Source organism: Mytilus trossulus, chromosome 9 (genome assembly GCF_036588685.1).
Source record: "Mytilus trossulus isolate FHL-02 chromosome 9, PNRI_Mtr1.1.1.hap1, whole genome shotgun sequence".
In the NCBI taxonomy this organism is placed as follows: Eukaryota; Metazoa; Mollusca; class Bivalvia; order Mytilida; family Mytilidae; genus Mytilus; species Mytilus trossulus.
The window spans coordinates 54,607,075-54,633,138 of record NC_086381.1 but is presented as its reverse complement, the minus strand read 5'-3'; the positions used below and the strand labels follow the sequence as shown (position 1 = coordinate 54,633,138).

Here is a 26,064-nt window from a genome sequence, read left to right as displayed (position 1 = left end):
TTTTAGTGAAACACTAAACATGATTTTGTAATCTTAATTTTGGAAAAAATCTAGATTGATATGTGACATATTCGAGTTACTCAATGATATTTTTTTTTCTTTCACACTTCTGTGCTATCTGTTAAGAGTTCACGTTATAGAGAGATTAGATCTTATATAAAAGTAAACAAACAACTGATTAGTGATAAGCTCTAAGCAAGGCTCAAACGTAAAATGCGGAATTCAGCCTTTTTTCGTTAAGTCAGCACACACAGTAATATTATAGTTATTTTGAATTGTTGTTGACTAAAGAATACAAATTAAATGTTGGCAATGCAATAATAACTTGTAATATGAAAATAGAAGATATGATATGATTACCTATGAAAGACCTCTCAACAAGAACCTAAATGGCATAGAAATTAACAACTATAGGTCACCGAACGGTCTTCAACAGTGAACAAAGCTTTTTTTTTTTTTTTTTTTTTTTTTTTTCAGTGAACAAAGCTAATACCGCTAAGTCAGCTATACAAGGCCCCGAAATTACAAATTTAAAACATTTGAAACGTGAAAACTAACGGCCTTATTGATGTACAAATCATATTACACCCCTAGTTTTTGGTGGGGTTCGTGCTGTTTATTCTTTAGTTTTCTATGTTGTGTCATGTGTACTATTGTTTTTCTGTTTGTCTTTTTCATGTTTAGCCATGGCGTTGTCAGTTTGTTTTAGATTTACGAGTTTGACTGTCCCTTTGGTATCTTTGGTCCCTCTTCTATATGTTCGTACAGTTGTATTATCATGATTATGGCCAGTTTTATTGGTTTTGAAATGTAGAATGTCAGTGTAAACAACTTTGTGTGACTGTTTGACAGCTCAGTGCAAGTTGGGAAATTGACACGTTGAAAAAGATATCATGTCTTTTATTTCGTCTACCAAAACTGTCAAACGGGTATTATGTCTTTAAATAAACCAGTTTAAACTATCATTATTATGTCGTTCTGACTGCCACCAAAAGAAACCGCATTTAACCTCCGCAATTTTCAAAAATAACTGTTATTCTAAATACAATGTGTGAGCTGATAAGTAACAGGCGTTTGACTCATTCAAAGGAGATAATTTGTGTATTACAGAATACATTCTGTATACTAGTACTCATCATTAAATCAAATTTTAACAGAGAAGACCTACGTGTTATATCTTATACAAATCGCGTGTAGTTCTTTCAAGTGCAAAATACGATTTCATTTTTAAATTGAACATGTGTAGGGAAAACTAATGACACCAAAAGTGTTGTATAGATAAGAAATACATCAAATATTATCGGTAACATATTCCCGTCTTGATGCTGGAGGTCGTGGGTTTTAACCTCGTTCGGGTCAAAGCTGTTTTAAGACAAGTATCGGCTCATTCGCTGCGAAGCACGCAGCATTTAAGGAAAGGAGCAAAGGATGTTCTACTCAGAGTGAGAATAATGTATACAGGTTAGGGGGAGGGATGTGATCCCGCTAACATGTTTAATCCCGCCACATTATTTATGTATGTGCATGTCCCACGTCAGGAGCCTGTAATTCAGTGGTTGTCGTTTGTTTATGAGTGAGGTATTTGTTTTTTGTTCATTCTTTTTTTATAAATAAGACCGTTAGTTTTCTCGTTTGAATTGTTTTAAATTGTCATATCGAGGCCTTTCATACCTGACTATGCGGTATGGGCTTAGCTCATTGTTGAAGGCTGTGCGGTAACCTATTGTTATTAATGTCTGTGTCATGTTGGTCTCTTGTGGACAGTTGTATCATTGGCAATCATACCACATCTTATATACATATATACAGGTAATATGATACAACTTGCTGTATACTGCCTACGGCCTTATCCTCTATGGATTTTACTAACCCTCTATGGATCCTTATGGGGTCAGTAGCAAACTATAAAACTTATATTAGCTTACCTCCTATACATTTCTTAGAATATGCTTGGTTAAAAGCAACCACGTGTTGACCATGTATATTCCGTATTAGGTTAGTAGGGTTCCATATACGATAAGTATGCGAGGCTTATTTCAGTACATAATTAGTAATGGTGTTACGTACCTTTTAAAAAACGTGCCGATGAAAAAATCCTAAAAGTTTCAACAGACGAAGAAATTATTGATGAACGATGAAGAGAAATTCATAAAAAACATTTTAAAGTTAAAAAGTTGCTATTGTTGGAATTTTGTGTAGACCAATAGCATTAGGTTTTAATTGTAACGGTATTGAAAGCTTGATTCCCTTGATAAGCCACTAGTCGCACATGGTAAGATAGTTGGTAAGATGAATTCGTTATACATAGTGTGTTAGTTGCCTAATAAGATATAATTTTATGTAGGGGCAGTAATTTCCATATGAGGATTCGAGCTTCGATCTCATCACCTATGAAATTTACTGACGCCATATATATCGTACTAAGTTACTAGTACCCAACGTAACTAATAATCTTCTGAATATGCCTATTAATTTGCCCATGGACATTTATCAGCAACCCGTAACCATCACCAATTGGATGGTGTTAAAGTAGAATTCACAATTTCAAGACTTACAATTTTAGATGTTGAGTTGTAGTGATTTATTTAACTTTTCCTAATGTTTTAAAGTTATATCTGTGTAGATTCAGCATATTTATTCATAGTGGATTAGGAAAGAAGTTTTGCAACTTATATTAATCCCTTCCACTTGGCGGTTACGAGTGCTGCCTTGTACCGGCAAAAGCCTGCTCTGTTTCGAAATCTACGAGGGTGTCTTTTACGTGCAAGAGATATAGCTTTCTCTTAACACAGGTCAGTCATTTATCGTCCACTTCCGACGGACTATCATCAAAATATCAAGACCATACTCGCAAATGGTGTCAAGAAAGAGCCGAAAATTCTGTCCCTGGAATGTTCATCTCGGAACGGATTCGAACCAGGAACCTTTGTGTTAGTAGTCTGATGGACTACACCACGGCTCTTCTATATCTGTTTGATTACACCAAGTGGGGGCTTGAAAAAAAATCTAATTACTGCAGGTTTTGGTCTTAATTTCTAACAATTACTTAACTGTTTACAAAATTTTAATTTAAATTTTTGTGAAATCCTAAAGCTTTTCTACCTCAGACATAGATTAACTTAGCTGTATTTGGCAACACTTTTACGAATTTTGATTCTCAATTCTCTTCAATTTTGTATTTAATTTGGCTTTTTTAAACTTCTTTTGGATTCGAGCGTCACTGATGAGTCTTTTGTGGACTGAACGAGCGTCTGGGGTATATATAAAATTTAATCCTGATATCTATGATGAGTTTTTTTACAACCACTGGGTCGATGCCACTGCTGGTGGAGATTTATTTTCCCGAGTGTATCACAAGCCCAGTAGTCAGCACTTTTTTGTGCTGACATGAATTATCATTGATATTGTTATATTTATAGATTAACTGTTTATAAAATTTTGATTTTTTTTAAAATCCTACGGCTTTTCTATCTGAGGCATAAATTACCTTAGCTGTATTTGGCAACACTTTTAGAAATTTTGATTATCAATGCTCTTTAACTTTGTACTTAATTTGGCTTTTTTAAACTTTTTTTTGGATTCGAGCGTCACTGATGAGTCTTTTGTAGACGAAACGAGCGTCTGGCGTATATATAAAATTTAGTCCTGGTATCTATGATGAGTTAATTTACTATTTCAAGATTGTTCCAGATTCAATCATAACACCAAACAAATACATGACTTTTGCAATGGACAATATATTAGAAATATCAAGCGAGACAGGACAGACAAAACACAAAGTCGTATACAGAAATTAGACAGGCCAAACTTTACTTAGTTTGTTTAAAGCATATGTTGCGACAACTCTTATTTTTGAGGCAATAATATATGTCGCTTTACAAACATGCGATGACAGATTCATTCCTATACTTAACAATTTGGTAATTCATTTAACAAATGGATTTTTTCAAATTCAATAGAATAAAGGTGATTTTGTAAAGAAAAAGTATAAGCATGTTTTATCAAGATCAACAGTTCAGTCCAGTCAGAATCCATTGGTTATTTCGAAGAATAAGATCAGTTAAATCAGGGTTTCCATTTTGTCAGGAAAATAATATTCGCTATTTGTGTTTGTTAGATAAACTAAACTATTCATAGATATCAGTATTAAATAAGTGTTATATAAGATTATACGGGTGAATTTTTTATGATTGATTTTGTTAATATGTTTAACATGCTAAGCCTTAAATATTTGTCGATGGATGTTTAGCATTAATCCATCGACAAATAAAGACATATGGCTGATAGAAAAAAAAATCATATTTATTCTTTTTAATTCGATACAGATAACATCACACAAAACTCAACGGGCACTTCTAATTAGTATAATCCCATGTACATTAATTGAGAAACTGCCATGTTAAGGAAGATCGCTTGTTATGGTTTGGAATTTTGGTCAGATTTTCGGAATCCTCAGGGGTTATCCATTTGACTGCCTTAACAAATTTTGCCCGGTGACCCCCATTTTTCCTTTTATAATTCTTTAACGTATATATAAATAAGCTGTATGTTACAGTCTTATATTTTTTAATTATTTTTTATTGGTTTCTTGAGGATTTAAACTTCTCAATGATAAAGCTATGAAAAGTCAAGAGATAACATTTTCCCGCCAAAATGTCAATGGCTAATACCTCGAAAACACGTATGGTGACCTACATATTGTGTTAGCTTTTTTGATTCCGTTATTAATTCCCTATCAATATATATATATATATGTTAGTAATTTGAAACGTTAGTTATTGTGAAACTGAGAAGCCAACTGCCTTAAAACAAACAATACTTTTTTCATTCATCTTCCAGAACAGGTTGGTATATCTTTAAATAGGCCAGTTTAATCTACACTGGTTATATCGGTCTGCATCCAAGTCAAAGGAAACCACATCACACCCCACCGTTTTCAAATATAAATTTTATTCTAACTATAGTGTGTGAGATAATAGGGCAAGGTGTTTAATTTATTAAGTGGTAATTATTGCATAATAGATAAATTCGTCATACTAGAACTCGTCATCGATTCACATTTAAACAGAGAAGACTTGCTAAAAATTAGAATGGATATATGTTGCGTGTAGTTCTTTTAAGAGCAAATTACAATTTTATTTTTAATGTATACATGTTTAGGGAAGACCAAAGACACCAAAGGTGTTGCATCAAAAATTTATATATAAGACACTTGAAAAAAAAACAGAAAATATAAAAAAAGAAATTGTGGTATAATTGCCAATGTGAAAACTCTCCACAAAATACCAAATGACATAGAAATTAACAACTATAGGTCATCGTACGGCCTTCAACAACTAGTATAGCCCATACCGTATAATCAGTTATAAAAGGCCCGAAATTACAAATATAAATCAATTCAACAACCATTTGCATTGTGGTTTCATAGTAGTGTGTTCGTCTCGAGTGCTTGAGGTCGTGGGTTCTATTTTCGACCGGGTCAAAGCAAAGACTTTAACATTAGTATTTGGTGACTATTTACTATTTACTGCTTTTCCGCTACGCAAGCGGCATTTAAGACTGGTCACCTCTCGCAGTTAGAATAACTAATTCAAGAAGATGGTATGTCTTGCTGCGTACTGTTACCTTCTTAACTAGCACGTTTAAAATCTGGCTCATCGTGTCTGTCAAGTGCAAGGCCTCCCATGAATATACATACTCAGTTTGTGTTTAACCATCTATTACGACAACTGTTATGTCATGTTATCTGTCGCTTAATCAGCATGCAATGACAGATGAATTCATGTACATAACCATTATATAATTTATAAAACATATGAAATATTCTCTTCAAAAGAATAAAGGTGAAATATTGTTTAGAAAAAGATATAAGCGATGTGAAGTCAGGCGCATCAGTTAAGTCCAGTCAGATTCCATTGGTCATTTCTAAGAGTAGAGTCTAGTTCAATCAGGGTCTCCTCTTTGTGAAGAAAATGACATTTCCAAATATCCTTTTTTCCTAGATAATATTTATCCTTTTTTTATGATTGACTTTGCATTAATTTTTTGATATCGTATTTGTTTTTACCGTAATGTCTTTTTTTGTCCTTCAGCATTCGTCTGTAACTAAGCAGTCTATCACTTTAAACATTTAGGGTTGTCTGTTAGAACTGTTCCTTAACCTTTCTGTGACATTTTCACCATCAGTTGATAGCCTTATGTAGAAAAAGATTTTTCAAAAAGGTTTTTTTTTTATTTTCTATTATTTTGTCCAAAGAAAAAACATAATACATGTTTTGTGTTGATCTTAGTTCGAAAAAAATACTTACGTTGATATATGACACATTCAACTTAGAGAATAATCTTTAAAAAATCCTTTCACACTTCTGCAGTATCTGTTAAGAGTTCGCGTAATCGGTTAGATAATGTTCTTTTGTAAAATATTCAAGCATCTAAATGATAAGCTCTAACCAAAGCCCAAATGTTACATCCGCAATTCCGAATGTGCGCCGTTAAGTTTGCACAGCGTGACGGCTGTGTAATAAAAACTAAAAAAGATGGTTGCACTTGTAAATGTATAGTTTACATAGTTTTTTGTGAATTTATAAAAGTCATAGTGAGCTCGAATAGTTGTTGACTCAAAGAATACTAATACATTTCCGTTAATGCAATGAACACTCGTTCAAGCCACTTACAATATCTTCGTATGGTTATATAATGGCAAGTTTTATCGGTGATAAAAATCAGAATGCCATGTGTAACTTAATATGCGTGACTTTTGGCAGTTCAGTTCAATATGATCTCTGTTCTAGTATAGAAAAAGCTGGTAACAAAGTCCTTAAAATTAACATTTGTTTTTGAATCATCTGCGTTCTGGTCTAGTATTAAATAAAGTTAATGTAATATAAAAACACCTTTTGAACTGATACACGTATGAGACACATGGAAGATATACTACTAAATATTCAATAAGCTACATTGTATGTAGGATCGACATCAGCATGGTAAACTGATTCTTTAGATGATGCAAAAATGTCAAATAATGATTTACTAGAAACTAAATTGACTGTTGTAGACTCTTGAGCTTGGCCAATGGACGAATCTTTTACCGCTGAACATTACTTGAACGCGCTTGATTTTTTGTGTATCATCTTAAATTTGTTTTAAAATATTGAAAACAACACGTTATTAATTTCTTGCGTCCGAAGCGCTTTTCTGGATTTACCTTCATCAGGAACGCTCAAAGCCAAACATTTGAAATCCGAAGATGTATAAGTACCGAAACCGTTGAAGAGCTGTATGTCAAAAATACCTAAAATAAATAGCCAAATTCATCTAAAGCCAACTTTGCCTGAGGGAGTTGAAACCTTAGTTTCTTAATAATTTATAAATTTATAAACGAACAATTTTAGTAAAGTTTGTTTAATCATGTCAGTACCGAAATACTGACTACTGAGCTGATGATACCCTCGGGGACTGATAGTCCACCAGCAGAGGTATCGACCCAGTGATGTAAAATATTGAAAACAACACGTTATTAATTTCTTGCGTCCGAAGCGCTTTTCTGGATTTACCTTCATCAGGAACGCTCAAAGCCAAACATTTGAAATCCGAAGATGTATAAGTACCGAAACCGTTGAAGAGCTGTATGTCAAAAATACCTAAAATAAATAGCCAAATTCATCTAAAGCCAACTTTGCCTGAGGGAGTTGAAACCTTAGTTTCTTAATAATTTATAAATTTATAAACGAACAATTTTAGTAAAGTTTGTTTAATCATGTCAGTACCGAAATACTGACTACTGAGCTGATGATACCCTCGGGGACTGATAGTCCACCAGCAGAGGTATCGACCCAGTGATGTAAAATATTGAAAACAACACGTTATTAATTTCTTGCGTCCGAAGCCCTTTTCTGGATTTACCTTCACCAGGAACGCTCAAAGCCAAACATTTGAAATCCGAAGATGTATAAGTACCGAAACCGTTGAAGAGCTGTATGTCAAAAATACCTAAAATAAATAGCCAAATTCATCTAAAGCCAACTTTGCCTGAGGGAGTTGAAACCTTAGTTTCTTAATAATTTATAAATTTATAAACGAACAATTTTAGTAAAGTTTGTTTAATCATGTCAGTACCGAAATACTGACTACTGAGCTGATGATACCCTCGGGGACTGATAGTCCACCAGCAGAGGTATCGACCCAGTGATGTAAAATATTGAAAACAACACGTTATTAATTTCTTGCGTCCGAAGCGCTTTTCTGGATTTACCTTCATCAGGAACGCTCAAAGCCAAACATTTGAAATCCGAAGATGTATAAGTACCGAAACCGTTGAAGAGCTGTATGTCAAAAATACCTAAAATAAATAGCCAAATTCATCTAAAGCCAACTTTGCCTGAGGGAGTTGAAACCTTAGTTTCTTAATAATTTATAAATTTATAAACGAAAAATTTTAGTAAATTTTGTTTAATCATGTCAGTACCGAAATACTGACTACTGAGCTGATCATACCCTCGGGGACTGATAGTCCACCAGCAGAGGTATCGACCCAGTGATGTAAAATATTGAAAACAACACGTTATTAATTTCTTGCGTCCGAAGCGCTTTTCTGGATTTACCTTCATCAGGAACGCTCAAAGCCAAACATTTGAAATCCGAAGATGTATAAGTACCGAAACCGTTGAAGAGCTGTATGTCAAAAATACCTAAAATAAATAGCCAAATTCATCTAAAGCCAACTTTGCCTGAGGGAGTTGAAACCTTAGTTTCTTAATAATTTATAAATTTATAAACGAACAATTTTAGTAAAGTTTGTTTAATCATGTCAGTACCGAAATACTGACTACTGAGCTGATGATACCCTCGGGGACTGATAGTCCACCAGCAGAGGTATCGACCCAGTGATGTAAAATATTGAAAACAACACGTTATTAATTTCTTGCGTCCGAAGCGCTTTTCTGGATTTACCTTCATCAGGAACGCTCAAAGCCAAACATTTGAAATCCGAAGATGTATAAGTACCGAAACCGTTGAAGAGCTGTATGTCAAAAATACCTAAAATAAATAGCCAAATTCATCTAAAGCCAACTTTGCCTGAGGGAGTTGAAACCTTAGTTTCTTAATAATTTATAAATTTATAAACGAACAATTTTAGTAAAGTTTGTTTAATCATGTCAGTACCGAAATACTGACTACTGAGCTGATGATACCCTCGGGGACTGATAGTCCACCAGCAGAGGTATCGACCCAGTGATGTAAAATATTGAAAACAACACGTTATTAATTTCTTGCGTCCGAAGCGCTTTTCTGGATTTACCTTCATCAGGAACGCTCAAAGCCAAACATTTGAAATCCGAAGATGTATAAGTACCGAAACCGTTGAAGAGCTGTATGTCAAAAATACCTAAAATAAATAGCCAAATTCATCTAAAGCCAACTTTGCCTGAGGGAGTTGAAACCTTAGTTTCTTAATAATTTTTTTAACCTGATAACATTACAAGAGAAATGAAGTGGGCACTTATTTTGACCACTTATAAACTCTCAACCCAATGCAGATGTAATTGGAAAAAGATATAATAAACAGAACTACAGATGTTTTTAGGATCGTACCTTAACTTTAAAGAGATTCACATGCCTTTCAACAAACCAATTTAATCTAACACGAGTATGTCGTTCTGCATCCCACCCGAAAAAAAACGCATCAAAGTTGTATATAAAGAAAAACTGACCCACTTGGCAAATATTTTTAGATTATCTTATTTTCTATATATACAATGTGTGAGCTTATAAATACCAGGCGTTTTACTGATTCACAGGTTGTAATTATTCTATCGCAAAATAAATTCTTTATGCTAGTACTCATCATTAATAGAAATTTAAATACATGTAACTTATTTCAAGTCGTATGTAATAAAAACCGGGTGTATTTCATTTCAGAAGAAAATATGATTTGATTTTTAAGGTGTTTGTGTGAATAGGGAACGTTTGTCTTGAAAAGTGTTGCATTTAAATTTTAAAAAAATCAAATACTAGTGAAAACCCCAAAAGATTCCGATTTTCAATGATGGTCTCGTGGTAGTTTGTTCGACGCGGATACTGGAGGTCGTGGACTTTAACCTTACTAATACATGTATTTATCAAAGGTATCAGGATTATACTTGAGTACGCTAGACGCCAGGCGAGCGTTTCGTCTACATATAAGATTCATCAATGACGCACACAAAAATAAAAAAAAATCGGGCCAAAACAAATACTTCAAAATTAGTATGTATTGCACCTCCGCTACGTACGCAATATCAGGAGAAATAGCAAAGACAAGTCGGTTCGGTGTCACAGTAATGTGTCCTCGTACGGTGACATGTCTTCCAGCTGACTGTTACTATGTGTACACTACAATGTAAATTTATCACGTTAAAACTCCAACTCAGCGTGACGGTTTAGTATAAAGCAGGGTAAATTTACATGATCTTGTCCTGCATTTGCCGATAGACGTTTAGAAGCCGTCCAGCGTCATCGTCATTTGTGTGGTTTTAAAGAAAATAAATACTAAGATAAGATGTGTGTTTTTGGTTTTTGGTTTTTAAATGTTGGGTGGTATTGACATTTTAACTTTCTTTCGTGTTTATCGCTTTTTGTATCATTGAAAAAATTAGGTGTAAATATCAAATAATTAACTCATATTTTTTTTAACTTAATTTATTATTTATTCATATTTAAAGATTTGTCAAGAATTATTCAGAACGCAAGATAACTCATGGTACATTGTATGTCACCGTTTCAAAAAGGACTATGTACTAGTAGTACAAAGCTGGACAGTACAAACAAATAGTATACAAAAACTAGTCATACTAACCTCTCCAATGAATATGCATATCCAGTTTGTGTTATAGCATTATAAAATCTTTATTGCAAAATTACACCCATGAGGGTCAAGCAATACAATCAAACAACAATTTTATACAATACAATGCAATACAATGAAATACAATTTAATACAATGAAATACAATATAATGCAATACAATATATAGAATATTAGAACGTAAGAGTTCAATTATAAATGTATGTAAAAAACACCATCATAACCTTGCCTGACACAGGTCTGACTCCCTCAGTTCTAAAGACTATTTAATGAAGACTCTAATATGACAAAAATGTTCAGGGATGGGGCTTAGAATGTGTTTAAGTTAATTGAATGCATCAAGAATTTGAAATAATGGTACATAGTCTTTTAGATAAGCAAAAAGATTAGAACGCAAATATATGTTAATGTCACAGTACAAAAAGAAATGAAATTCATCATCTAGGATCGACTTCACATTTTTTACATAATCTTTGTGCTCTTGAAATGTTTCTGTACCTTCCTAATTCAATGCCTAGGGAATGATCGCTAAGTCTAAAATTTGAGTGTAACTGCCTATGTATAAAATTATTGCAATTTAAATATTCCTCAGACTGACAATTATTTTAATTTCCCATAAAGACAAAGTTTGTATGAGGAATATATTTTTGAAAGTTTATTTAAAGTATTTTTTTCATATTCCTCTGAAACACACTGTTTTATATTATATTTTAACATTTTTTGGATTGTTTAAAAGATACATTATTATTAGAGTAATTTTCTGGGTTTATTTTGATTTCTTCAAAACATTTATCTGCAAATGAGTACCAAGAATAAATTCCTTCTGACTGTAAATTTATATTTGTTTGTAGAGATTCTTTAACCAGGGGGTTAATATCATTACAATTTATTCTATAAAAATACATCAGTGTTTGAGTTTTTATATAGGAGTCCAAAGTAAATCTACCTAATTCTGATCTAGCAACTATGTTAGTGGCTGTCTTTTTCAGTCCTAATACTGCTTTACAAAATTTAGAAAGAACCTTCTCAAAGGGATATTTTTCTGCTAATGCAAGAGTATCACAAAATGTATTATTTACTGTAGCTCTATTATATGCCTGTTAGTGACAACTGTAGTGTTTGATGTACATGTGTAAAATTATCTGTCGACCTATCAGCATGCAATGACAGATTTATTGATGAACTTTATTATTTCATAATTTGTACAGTAGAACATATGGAGTTTTCCAATTCAAAGGCAAAAATGATATAATGTATAGGGAAAAAATAAGCTACTTTAAGTCAAGTGCGACGGTTAAGTTCAATCAGATTCCATTGGTTATTTTCAAGAGTCAAGTTCTATTCAATCAGGATTTAACATTTTGATATAATTTTACATGTTTTCTTTGATGATTGATTCTAGTACACTCTCGAATTCCGGATCGAATTAAAAATGTAGTTTGTTTTGTTTTTTATTTTTATTGCCTTTTTTCGTTCTTCTTTACCTCAATTTTTTTTTACTTCAAGCATTTAAGGTTGTCTATAATTAAATATTTTCCTTTCAACGTGTCTGTTACATTTTCATTTTAAATTATAATACATGAAAGATTGTGGGTTTTTTATCTACTTTTTTGTTTTGTGTTAAACCTCTTTTCATTTTTTCACACTTTCAAATGTCAAAAGATTAAAGTATTTTTTTGTTATCTCGGTTGGGGGGAAACATTCTAAATTGCTTAAATTGACAAGTGAAATGTCAAATTAAAAATAGACGATGATCGATGGCCTTTCCAACCCTCAATTGCATCTGTTACGAGTTCACATAATCGATTAGATCATATACAAAAGTAAACAAATAGCCGACTGATAAGCTATAATCAAGGCTACTAAGTCAACTTAACATCCGGAATTCCGCATTTGTGCCGCATAGTAAGCACATACCGTACAACGAAAATTGTCAAAGATGTATACACCTGTAAATATGTAGGTGTATCCTATTTTTACCTATGATTAAACGTTTTACGTACACGGATAAGCAAAGTTCACTTTCATTTTGAAACATGATAGAGAAAATAAAAATGTCAGGTGTATAAAACGCGATCAGTTTTATTCAATGGATATTTACATATTAATTTCAGTCTTTTTCTGTATTGATGTTTTTTCAGGTAAGTTTTTACTTAATTAACCTTTAATTGATATGTCTGATGATAGCTACAAGTCGTCGTCTGTGGTGTTATAGGGTCAAATGGGTTAAAAATCTCTAATTAGGCCACTGAAATCGATATGTATTGTCAATGCTAATATAACAAACCATGCAAACATTTATCATTCATCAAATGAAGAAGACAAAAATTACCACGTGGATCTATCGAAGTCAATCTAAATGTACATATACACTTCCTCTTTGTATTAACTTGTATAAACTTTTATTTTTTTTATTGATTATACTCTACATGATTGTACGTATTATTTATTTTACACACAGTTTTATCACGTCTTTTAAAATACCAGATAAGGACAGGGAAATTAATCTTTTTATTGTTTGCATTTGATGAAAAATAATACTAAGTTCGTATATATCTCAACAGTGGATTTAAATTCACGATAAAAAGACGATATACAAGCCCTATAGAGATAATGTTTTATGAATACTAGTATTCGTCTATAAGATAAGATAAGATAAGATAAATTTTATTTTCCAAATTAGGTCCCCAGGGGGGCATATACACATAACATATATGATTGATACAACATACAGTATTTTACATAACATTGTAAAATAAACTATTGAAATAGTCATACAGGTATTATTTGTTAAATAAAAAAGTATTTGAGAGTTGCTACTCCAGAGATGTGGCAAACCCCATTTTTTTTTCTCACTTGATTTTATAATATTTTGCTGAAAATGTATAAATATAAAATATAAAAATAAATGATTGTTTAGCTGCAACAGACACCAAGGGACGATGCTCTAGGATTGTGATCTTAAAAGCTCTAACAATCCTCCTCGTATCTGATGCAGAAAAACAAACACAAATGAAAAGAGTTTATGTATATTCACAGCAAATATATAAAGCTACTGAACTTGAAAAAAAAAACAATATTCAACACAAATAAATTGCAGTATTTTAACTATAAACGGCACACCTTCTAATCCTGTATCCTAAGACATAGTTTAGTAAATAAATGATGGATAGCTGTTTCATTAACAGATTAATCCTAGTCCAGTGGCAAGTATTACATTAATGTTGGTAGACGCGTTTTATAATGACAAACATGAGGCATGGTGTACATCGCATACACCAATACCTGCGTATTGAATTCTTTTTTGAATACATGTTACAGCTTCACCTCAAAAGACAACATGACCCCAGTCAATATTATAAACTCTTAAAACGTTTATATAAAATATATTATTAAATAGCAAAATGTTATGAAGACTAACACATTGCTATTGAAATAAATTTTGTTGAATATTCTAATTTTCACATGTTTTTTTGTTAAAAACAGTAGGGGTGAAATAATACTTTTTCAAACGTTTAAGAAAAAAAAGTTAAGTAATGCATACAATTGTATATGCACAATTACACATGTGTAAATGATATCTGCATCTGATTATGTTATGCTTGTCATAATAACGAAGGTGCAATGTGATCAAATAGCTCTCGGACTGTTTCACTTTTTAATGAATAATGTAGTGGAATATGGTTACTTTTTGGTTTTATTTAGACCGGTCGTTAAACGCTGCTTGCTGTTTATAACAAGCTTAGCAACCGTCATGACCGTAATTTCGAATTCAAAATATGTTAAATTAAATTTTAGGAAAATATCTGAAAATTGCGTTATATATATACTTTCATACAAATTACACATGTTGTTGAAACAATAAAAAAAGATATTTTGACCCAACGTGTCTTTTGTCGCATCAGGCTGACAGCTGTCCTTGAATTGAGAAAAACGAAGGTCCTACCAAGGCCATTTCTTAGTTTTGTTATATAATAACTACCACACAATTCTATCTTATATTGCTATTTATAACATGCTGATATTCTTCAGTCAGCAATTCACTTGTAATCTACTTAAATTCTTTTTTACTATAACTATACAAATTCATATTTAATTTGTTTTACCCAGTTGTATGCTATCATATATTTAAATGACGTTCGTTTAAAGGGGTTGTTTGAGAATCATGAACACCATGCAACATTATCTTCTCGATCCTCCTTTTGTATTTTTGTCGCAGCTACATTTTGTACGTCCATCCAGAATAATGCTATTTAAATGATTTAATAATGACAATTTCTTTCCCCTTACAATTAGACCCTCATTTTTGCATTGCCAGTAACAATTTGCTGCATGTTGTAACATGTAACATATTCAACTCATTGTATGATAACTCTCGTCCTGAATCTACATGAGATATTTGCTGCTGGGTTTTTAGCGAAAAACAATCATCAAAATTAGTCAGCAGTGGAATTTGTATATTATACTTCATATGCTCGAATTCAATCAGATATTCAAAACGAAAAATTAGAAAGATGAGAGAAATCATACATTAGCAGAATTTTTTTAAAGTTTTATGGGTGTTCTTGCATGCTGTCACTTCTATATTAGTTTTGTCAAGAGCTGTCCTGTGAATAATGTTAGGTTTTAAAATCAACATTTTCAACTTGAGTAAATCCCTTTGTTTTATAGATAATGATATACATAGTTCTTGTTGATATGTACGGTTGTGTTTACATTTATTTTATATGTGATAGTCACAATGTAGTTTGGTTCAACAATTCATTGTTTTCTTCCTCTTGTGTAACTATTGGACATTGCAAAAATATTTCATTACTATAGCGCAAAGGTTTGAACTCAGAATTAAAGTAGTTTATCCTGTTGGATTCGTATGCCTTTGTTTCTGAATTTGAATTGGGAAAATAACTCAAAAAGTAAGAGAGAGCGAGAGACAAATGCAATATATTCCCCTTTTTCTGGTTACAATATAAAACTTAGAAGGTGTGGTATGAATGCCATTGAAACAACTGTCCACCAAAGTTGAAATTAAGAAATTAAGTTAAGCAATTATAGGCAACAATGAACAAACTCGTATTGTGATCATCTTAGCTTAAAGCTCAAGTTAATTCACGTGTTTCAAATTGTATATACATTGGGGCGCCCATACATTGATCTGACGATTTCATAATTTACATTGTGTGACCATTTTTCCTTATCCCAGTGCACATGACAAGCCTTTATAGTAATTCTCAAATAACGGAAAAATCGATTATCTGGTATTTTTCTTCCAAAGTTTAACATAAAACTATGTGACCTAAACAAAAATCGAGCATTCATAATAAAGGTTAAACAAGGAACATGCAATAAAGATTTATTTGCATACGAAATGAGACACTTTACTTTTTTGCAGAACTAACAAGAGACGGTGTTTTTAATTATGAAACATTAGTATAAAATGTAGACTATTTACCGGATTTGTAATCACATAAGCAACACGACGGGTGCCGCATGTGTAGCAGGATCTGCTTACCCTTCCGGAGCACCTGATATCACCCCTAGTGTTTGGTGGGGTTCGTGTTGTTTATTCTTTATTTTTCGATGTTGTGTCATGTGTACTATTGTTTTTCTGTTTGTCTTTTTCATATTTAGCCATGGCGTTGTCAGTTTGTTTTAGATTTATGAGTTTGACTGTCCCTTTGGTATCTTTCGTCCCTCTTTTGAAAAACATAGCATATACAAGATAAGAGGAACGATGTATTGCAATCTTCAAGCAAAAGACGACAGTATTCAAGACGCTGAATTTCAGTGTTCAAAGTATGAATACCATTAAACCGGAGCAACTTTATCCCTAGGTCAACATTTATCCAGCTTTATATAAATTAGAATTTAAATAAATACACGTTATCCGTATATCAAATTCTAACTATGTACATATTAATTAATAGATGGTAGGTTAAGTCATGCTTACCTGATAAATGGTTGTTTAATCAGATAAGATATCCTATTTAATATTTATAATAATAACACGTTCAATTTCACTGTATTATACCCATGAACGATGAAGACATTTTAACTTTATGAAATCAAATTATTCATGGCCTTAGGACGTGTTATGTTGTTAAATCAAGTATTAAACGTGGAAATAAGAAATTCTATCTTCTTGTTAACAAATATCTTAATAAATCAGTTTACTGGGTTAATTCGTGAAACATCCCTCTGCAGTTAAACGATATTGAATGATGGTGCAGCGGCCGGTATTACACACATGTTATGTAGAAGCATTGCAGAAAGTATAGACAAGGAAATGATAATTCTAGCTTTACGATTATGTTTATTAATTTACGAATTTTAGAAATACAAAAAAAAATGAATGTGATATATGTAACGTTCCCTGCAACGTTTAGCTGATTATATACCCCTTAACTTTGGTTTTGTGAATCGATGGTTGGCTTACATCGTGTAACTTAGATCGATATCATACCACAATCTAAACTTCTTTTTTTCTATTGAAGATCTTTAATATCGATATCATGGCCAAGCACAATATTCAACTTTTATATTGTTCAAAGTCTAAGTTTTTTTTTTACAGAAAGACATTATATAAAGTAGGTTAAGACAACAATATTATCTTTTGTGTAATTCTACACCGTATTTTCGGTCTTAAACAAATAATCGGGAATTTTACATCTAGCTTTAATAAATGCAAAAAGGCGTTTTACAGGTATAAATCTTATTCAAACATTTAAAATGTTTGCCTACATTTTTATTTAGTAAAAAGTAAACTTTCTTATCTACGCACTTATCAAAATGTAATTTAGTACTGATAAAATGTGTACCTGTACGAAACACTATTTGTTTACATTTGAAAAAAAGATTGTATAATATTTGAAATGATGTAATTTTAAATTTTATATGAAAATACCCTATAAGGCAAATAAACAAAACAACAGAAGAGTCATATTTTGTTTACTAATCGAATTATTCCGCTTTCAGTCAAGCTTGAAAAATTCACACGGTTCTTGAATTATATGTAAATTTCCGGAAGGATGATCAATGGACACTTACATCCGATCATTGAAGAAAATATATATTATTCATATATTGATAAAAATATGTTCAATACAAATGTATATTTCAACTATTCACTTTTTTCCACGTGGGTGATTAAATACAAAACAAGTGATTGGCACATATCAGTGCATAGGACTTTGTGACATTTTTGTTACATGCATAGTTGTGCAAATAACGTATTAGTCACAATACAATTTGGGAAAGTTGATAAGGGTCATACTGTTACATGTACACACGTAAAATATAGTCCAAATTTAATATTTTGATATCGATTTAACAAAACAAGATGTTATTGGTTGTCGTTATAATCTATTTCATGAAAGGTAAGTTCAAAATATATTTACTGTAGATAGGATCAGTTTAAAAAACAAAATCTAAGTAATTCTTTGATGGTATTTGTAGAAAAAAATCTGTTTAAAAAAAAATGCAAATGTCTTAGTATTGTCGATGTTTTTATAACTTTGCACTTAATCCATTGCACATAACAAGTAAAGCAAAAAACACAAAAATATATAGGATAGTCCAATAGACCTAATTGAGTACTAACGCTCGAATCATCCGGAAAACTGACAGACATAAATTATGAACATCACATCGTCCAGACAGTTTGAAATGTGACTATTACCGTTCGTAGGGGGCTAACAATTGTTTTGCATGCGCACCTCACGTGGCCTTCTCCACCCGACCCTTTACTTATGCTGACCGTATGTCAAAACAAAAACCTAAGACTAAGTGAAAACCGGAGCATTGAATGCATATATATGCTGGGTGTATATGCCAGCGTGAATACAACTTACGATTCACGTCCGTGTCTTTTTTGGAAGGGATTTTCAATTGGTAAACCTGTTCGAATAGATGTTATACATATTTTACACATGAATGTGTATGCAAGTTGAAATTATGTAGGTGTGTCCGTATTTAAGCAACCATCAATCAATCAATTATTATGTCAAAGTTTACTCTAAATTTTCATATCTTGTTGTTAACACTACCGTGTGTGTGTACATGTAACAGTGTTGGTCTAGCCATTGACCAAAAAGAGAAGGTGATTTCGATTAACCGGAATGTGATAAGAAAGTCAGGTAATTCCTGAATATTTGTGGTTTTAATGTATAATATAAGTTTCCCCAATCAATGCATATGATGGGGGTTAGCTTGATTGCAAAAGAAAACAAGAGCATTGCTCTATTTGAAAACATATGACTCCGCATGACATACATTTGGTACCTTGATTGTAGAAAACACTTGACTCTTTTTCTTACAAATGTATAATTTGATAGCATTGAATCAATTATGTGTTGTCTCTTGGACGAAATGCGTGATTTACTTTCATAGCTTCTGAACTTACTATTGCGTGCAAAAAAATGAAATGAGTTCTTGATACGACACATATCATATCTACATCAAAGTAATGGTACTTATACATCTGAAAATTCTCAAAACAAGCGAAATAAATCATTATTTAGTTTGTATTATATATCAGAATGTTCTGTTATTAATTAATGATGAAATAACAAAATACAAATTGAATGATGTCGAGCGGTCTTCGCCATTCGTCCTCGTGAAATTTATCCAAACCGTTGTAAGACTATAATTATAGCAATCATTCGGTTTTGTTTACAATATCCTAATGTTGTGTTATTTAGCAATAATGGAATAACCAAAATACAAATTGAAGCATGTCGGCCGGTCATGCCCAAAATGAAAGAATTCTTTAAAAAAAAAATCCCCCTAGTAGTTCATGTTGTGTAGCACAAATATAAATTACAATCTTGTATTTAATGGTTAAGCCTAAACATGGTGTATAATTCTAAAAAAGGATTCTAAATAGTTTTTTGTTTTTGTCAACTAATACCACAATAAAAGTCAATTTGAATTTCCTTCAAGTAAACATTTGAATGGCGTACACATCTGAATATATACATTGTACATTGACCTTCAACAGATACTCATATTCTGCCATAAATATTCAATTTGAATTGTCCTACTAGTACGATATAAACATAAGTTATCCATATAGATGTCATTCTAGTAACACAATGCACAGACTCAATGGAGCCTGTATATACAATTGTTTGTATTCAAATCCTTTAGATAAATGATACAAGAGAAAAATATTGTATTTCAATTTAAACATATTGGTTGATAAAAATGCATTACACAATGCATCCATTCTAAAAAAAAAAGGAAAAAGAACGAAAACGTATGATATGGTCCTGTTGTAATCCATTGAATTCGAAAAAAAAATATATAAAATTTTAATCTATTTCAAAAAATTACATCTTTCAAATGTTCAAACTGGATATTGGTCTTTTTGACACCAGTATTTCTTCCCTTGATTTGTGTCTCACAAATTTTCATTCTGTGTTAAAACCTTTTGCATTTCGCATACAATATAACTGCTAGAATGTTAAAACATAAAACTTATTTGAGAACTTAAAAAGCATGTATATTTAGGTTTAAGGTCGAGGCTAGACAATTATTCAAATTAATTACCTGTCGTAATAAGAATGTCTTTTGTCCGAAAACGGGTGTAAAGTTACTTTTTTAGTTCAAATTTGTTAATGTATACATAAAAAATAGCTTTCAGCACCAACATGCCAAGACATACAACTTCCTGCATGTTCTACTGTCAAAAATAGAAAAAAAAGCATAATTTTGAAAGGATTTACTATACCCCGTGCAAAATGAAACAGCCGAAAAATTGCTCTTACTTTGTTACGCTCTCATGTCTTAATAATTACATTTTATTTTTGTTTCTTTTAGTCGTTGGTGCTTGTCGAAATTGTACACAACAGGGTTTTATGACTATACAAGAATCATGTAAAGACAGTGATCAAAAGTTAATCAGGGCACAGCATCAATTTTCTAAAGAAAACGAAACATCGCTTTGCAAGTAAGTCAGAAAAAAAACGAAATAAAAAATTAAATGCTTCTTGGTCGGTCGAAAGTTAGATTTCCTGCCATGAAATATAAAAATACATTAAAAAATAAGGTAAATACATGTATGTACTATGATATCCAATTAAATTAATCAAAAGTTACATGTAGTTTGTTGGTATGTTACATTTCTTTGTTTTGTGCTAGAAATCGTTTCATGATTATTTGTTTCAAATACGTACTTTAAACAATGAATATAAAAGGTAATAATTCGCTATATTAAAAAATTACACCTTTCAATAGATATAGTATTATGTACAGAATAACAGAAAAACAAAGAAAATGGGGTATCCGCCAATGACACATAATCAGTATATACACAGCAGATAAGACACTCATAGCAAAGGGACAGCGCTTTTATTTAAGTTTCTTTTTTATCTGAAAGTGACATAGTCAGGCCTTTAACACGTCAATCAGTACATGTGCATGTATGACCTTATCACCCATTATAAACAGTTTATAAAAAATATCGAGAATTAAAATTAGAAGTATAATATCAAATAAAGGAATTAAGAAACATTAAACATTAAACTATAACATTTAAGAAAAAATATCAAAGGAAAGCAGACGATCAAAAATGATCAGCCGGAGAGTTGTTAATACGGACAATACAGTAGTAGACAACTTATAAAATGGACTTCAGTCATATGTGTTGCTTCTTACATATTGTCAGTGGGTAATTGATTATTTAGCTTGATTCGGAAATTATGCGGCACAGATAATCGTATTGAAATGACAGCAGCACTGTTCAAATTTCCCGATTAAGATCAAACACGCACGACAACCATGGACAATTATATGTTAGCTCTCCTATCTAAAATTAAGGAAATGTGAGATGATTGCAAACGAGGCAACGATTCATAACTGACGATCGGACTAAAATGTGAACCATTACAGCTAAACCGAATGGCCTTCAACCTGCAATGGCAAAACCAATCCCGTATACCTAGCTATTGAATCATTGTCATATAGACTTATCGCGAAACACACAAACATTAACTTCATGTAGTACATGTATTATTTTACCTTTTAAACTACTACACATACATGTACTTTAAGTTAACAAATTAAAAGTTTGAGTTCAATCGACAGATAATCAATTGCCCATACTAATATGCACAAATGTTCTTTTCTGAAGTATGAATTATCAATTATTTTTTAAATGAAATTTATATATATATATAATAATCTATTTTCCATTCTTTTCAGTTTTTTGTTTCAATTTTATTATTGTGTCGGGGACCATGTTCCAGCATGTCTACAACAGATAACAGGCAAATATGCAAGATACTATTCCTCTCCATTTGACTGTCATCCGACACCGGAAGTGACGTTAAAATTACAAAATTATATGATGAAAGCGAACGATTGCTCAAGTAAAATTCCAAAAGACCATGAGACAACAGTAAAATATAACATCATAACATCGTCACAGTCCAGTCACATGGGAAAACATAATTCATTAAATTCAACAAATGTAGCAATCAAAAATGGTAAGTCATTTTCGTATCTTTTGAAAATTGTTTTATTGGCAATCATACCACATCTTTTGTTTTTATAATGGTTAAACGGTCGTTTGAAAAAATATATAATATATAAACATACATGTATCAATACACAATTTTTTCTCTCACGACATTCAAACATCACGTGGAAAAAAATAATCTATGATTAGCTAATGCAGAGACTAAAGTTTTTGGTGTCAGACACCGTACTAATTGCATTGATTCAATATAGAATAAAAAAGGGAAGTTGGTCATCGAAAAGATTTTGAGTTTTATCAAAATGAATAATCTATATTTTCCCATACGAACAAATCATCTGAAGAAGTTTTCACTATAGATTACGATAAATTATGTACTTAAACACATTTTATTATCTAATTTGTAAGTTATGAAATTCATTCACAGATTTATCCAAAACACCAAAGAAAGTTCAAACTGTAAACATAAAATGAACGCGAAATCAATGTTTAGTAGTTTAAATAGTTTCGATCTTAGATAATCACATTGTCTTCACATCAGCTGGGTTTTTTCAATATCAAACAGAAAAAAACGAAGAAGTTACAAAAATATGTTTATTAATTCAACTATACGGAAATATGACATAAACAAAATATTTGACGTCTTAGATTCTCGCCGATTTCTTCATGCTCTGTAGTGACCATGTATAGACACCATAAGGAGGAAATCAAACTGGATGATATAAATTATGTATCCAAAAAGAAGAAATTGGAAAAAATAATTGATATTTTTCTGTGTGTGTATGAAGAAGGTTACTAGTCTATATCACTAAGGCTGACATGTTGTACTATATGCCCATCCGTCTGTTCGTCCCAAAATTGGTTCCTGTTCTAATGAATGAGTACGTCAAATCTTAATGTTTGGTCTCGCCATGTTATATTTGTTTACTGTGCAATTTTACATTAGGTACATTATTATATTGTGTTAACACGCACGTGCAAACATGTAATGTTTTTTATTAATTTCTTTGAGTGGTGTTGAACACATACGACAAACTGTAAAATAATGTATCATGACACATTTATTGATATTCCACATATATGTACAAATATAATTGTATTGCTTATTGAATATTATACAATCTTAGTATCCAAGAGAGAATACATAGTCTAGGTCTAAATTGAAAAGCATTCAAATTTATATAAACATCGAAAACGGCCGACTCAATTACTAGATTCTTTTCGATAGAGATTCGATCTTTTTATGACAGTGCTTTTAAATGATTTGTTTTTATCTTTAATTTCAGCCTCTCCTTCTGGGACATTCCTACTGTCATTCAGTACAATTGTTTTGTGGTATTTGGATATTTTATGACAGGAAGTGAGAGTTATCTGTCGCCTTGTCACGCATCGTTGTGTTCGCTTTTAATCAAATAATTCAGGAAGGAAATGATAATCAGAGACTCATCACACAGACAAAGTACCAGATCAAGGTACCAGATCAAAGTTCAAGATCAGATATTGGGTTAATATGTTAGTGACACGAGACATCCGTTAGTGTTTTCCAATAATTCTGCACTGAGTGTATTATTCTGTGATAAAGCAGTCAATGTTGTGGGATATCGATTCCGGCATTAATTTGCTATTAAAATTACCAGTCGCAAATGCTAAATTACATTATATGATCAAGTTATTTATTGTGATTACCAATTTGAATATAATAGTTCCGTTTTAGATCGCTGTATTCTGGAATCTAAAGCATAAGGATTTTTTTTGGCAAAACCGTTTACCAAAGCAGAACGATTGGTTTGAAATGTCATACATATTGCGAATTCAACCAATCACGACATGGTTTTTTCGTTTGTATAGAAGAGATACGATATTATGGCCTATAGTTCTTTAAATCTGAAACCGAGAATCACATTAAACTGAAATTGTAACATAGGTTCGGCTGATTAATTCTGTAAATCTTCTTGTATTTATACTGCTCTCCATGATTTTTTTACACATTTGGCTTCTCCAACTCTGCGATAAAATGACGAAGGTTATTGCATTTTTTAAACAGCAAATTCGGAAAGTTCACCCTTATCTTGTCACGAATGGATAAGAACATATATAGGGCAAAAAGTAATTCATGACGTTTTAACTGTAGGGCAAATATTGTTTTATTTATATCTAAATGTATTCTAATGTTTTATGTGGTCTTAATTTTAATCTTCAGCGTACTAAATGCCATTAACTTTCTTTCTGTGTTTTGTACGCAATCAATGATTAACTCTGAAATTTAGGAGGTTTTTTTTCTTTTCGCAAAAAAATATTCATATTCACAACTTTTTTATCAGGGAGTAAGAAAGGCAAAATTGTCTGACTGCTAGATTTAGTAATTGATTCCCGAATGATACGAAACAATATTTACATTGAAATGATAGCATGCCCCTCCTGCTCTAAGTTAAATTGTATTTCCCTTACGGGTAGCCAACATTTGCATGATCAGAACAAAAAACTCAAAAAGTGAATTTTGAAAAATGAATGTCAAGTTTCCTAAATACAAAATTATAACCCTCAACCACCATTTTGATAGCCCTAACATAATATTCAGTTGGGTTTTATCGTCATTTTGACAACATTAATCTAAAAAATAAAAATTATCGAAACAAATTGAACCGGAGGTTCTGCTGGATAGTATGTCTAATTATAATGAGTCATTATTAATTTTACCTAGAACAAATCCTTGAAGGCTCTTTACTGGTCGACTATCTGTACTACCTTGAAAAAATCAAAATTTCTTTTGTATAAGATATATTCCCTATTTGTTTTTATATACCTCATGACATGTTGCATTCACCTCGTAAATGAGTCGCATGAACGGAAATCATTTTGCTACTGCAGTATTTGTCACGTGTACACGCATTTTTGATAAGGTTAGAACTGTTTAAGGTTCTACACCAGCTTCGTGTTGTGTAAATGTGTGTCTGTTTACATGGGACGAACTTATTGCTTTTCGGAAAACTATTTTTTGATTTGAGTTTTCCTTACCCATGTTGGGTATTATAGTATCTTTTAAATTGCAAGTCCTGGCAATTCAATTCCGATAAAACGATTTAGAGTTTGATTTTATGTTACACACCGGTCTTTGGTAGAAAAACCTAGTACGTTTAATCCCCAGATGTCAATTGTTTTGGACATCAAGACAAGTATTTATATGTGTTAATGTGCTTTGTATATATAGTTGTTTGTCAGTGGTGTAATGTATATGACAGCAGCCCACAAACAACTTAAACCAACCACATACAATTATTAAAGCAAAGATTCAAATATTAACATATGTATACACTATTATATGTTATGTCGAGTAATTACAGAAATATACCAGAGGAAATCAAAGCCATGCTGATTAATCATGCGTCATCTGCACCTTTTCATTTATGTACTACACCAAAAGTTGTCATTTTGTGATTTTGTTACATTCCGAGTATTATTTTGTTAGTATTTGAGCAATCGTAGCTACTCGGCCATTCTCGGTACACCTACGATGTGTAGCGAGAATGACCGAGTAGTTACGATTGAGTATTTGAGAGAAAAAATAACGTCCAGGAAGAATGCTTTAATCAAATTGTAATTTATTTTTTATTGTATTTTGTACTTTTTTCATGTTTGTAAATGTTTAATAGTTTCATATAGATTGTGCTAATATAATGTGTGCTCAGGAGTTGTGCTACAGTGCTGTACTTGTGTATGTAAAATTATACAGCATACTTTTCTTCTAATTG

The 26,064-nt window shown here is 31.8% G+C and overlaps 1 protein-coding gene across 2 annotated transcripts; it reads left to right on the top strand.

Annotated features, from left to right (window-relative positions):
- Positions 1-12,780: 12,780 nt before the first annotated feature.
- On the top strand, positions 12,781-24,348 carry LOC134683131 (uncharacterized). Of its 2 annotated transcripts, none has more exons than XM_063542247.1 (4): positions 12,781-12,983; positions 20,659-20,788; positions 22,042-22,325; positions 23,602-24,348. In XM_063542247.1, exons 1-4 carry the CDS (start codon positions 12,932-12,934, stop codon positions 23,667-23,669), a joined length of 534 nt encoding a protein of 177 aa, XP_063398317.1. In that variant the 5' UTR covers positions 12,781-12,931; the 3' UTR covers positions 23,670-24,348. The 2 variants fall into 2 exon arrangements, with proteins under 2 accessions (XP_063398317.1, XP_063398318.1); XM_063542248.1 differs by lacking the exon at positions 12,781-12,983 and adding an exon at positions 17,850-18,215.
- The last annotated feature ends 1,716 nt before the right edge of the window (positions 24,349-26,064 follow it).

Excerpts from the sequence above, each read along its gene's own strand:
- LOC134683131 (XM_063542247.1), top strand. The coding sequence starts at position 12,932 with ATGGATATTTACATATTAATTTCAGTCTTTTTCTGTATTGATGTTTTT. Across the intron at positions 20,789-22,041 it reads AACGAAACATCGCTTTGCAA|TTTTTTGTTTCAATTTTATT; the intron begins GTAAGTCAGAAA and ends CATTCTTTTCAG. Across the intron at positions 22,326-23,601 it reads AAATGTAGCAATCAAAAATG|CCTCTCCTTCTGGGACATTC; the intron begins GTAAGTCATTTT and ends CTTTAATTTCAG.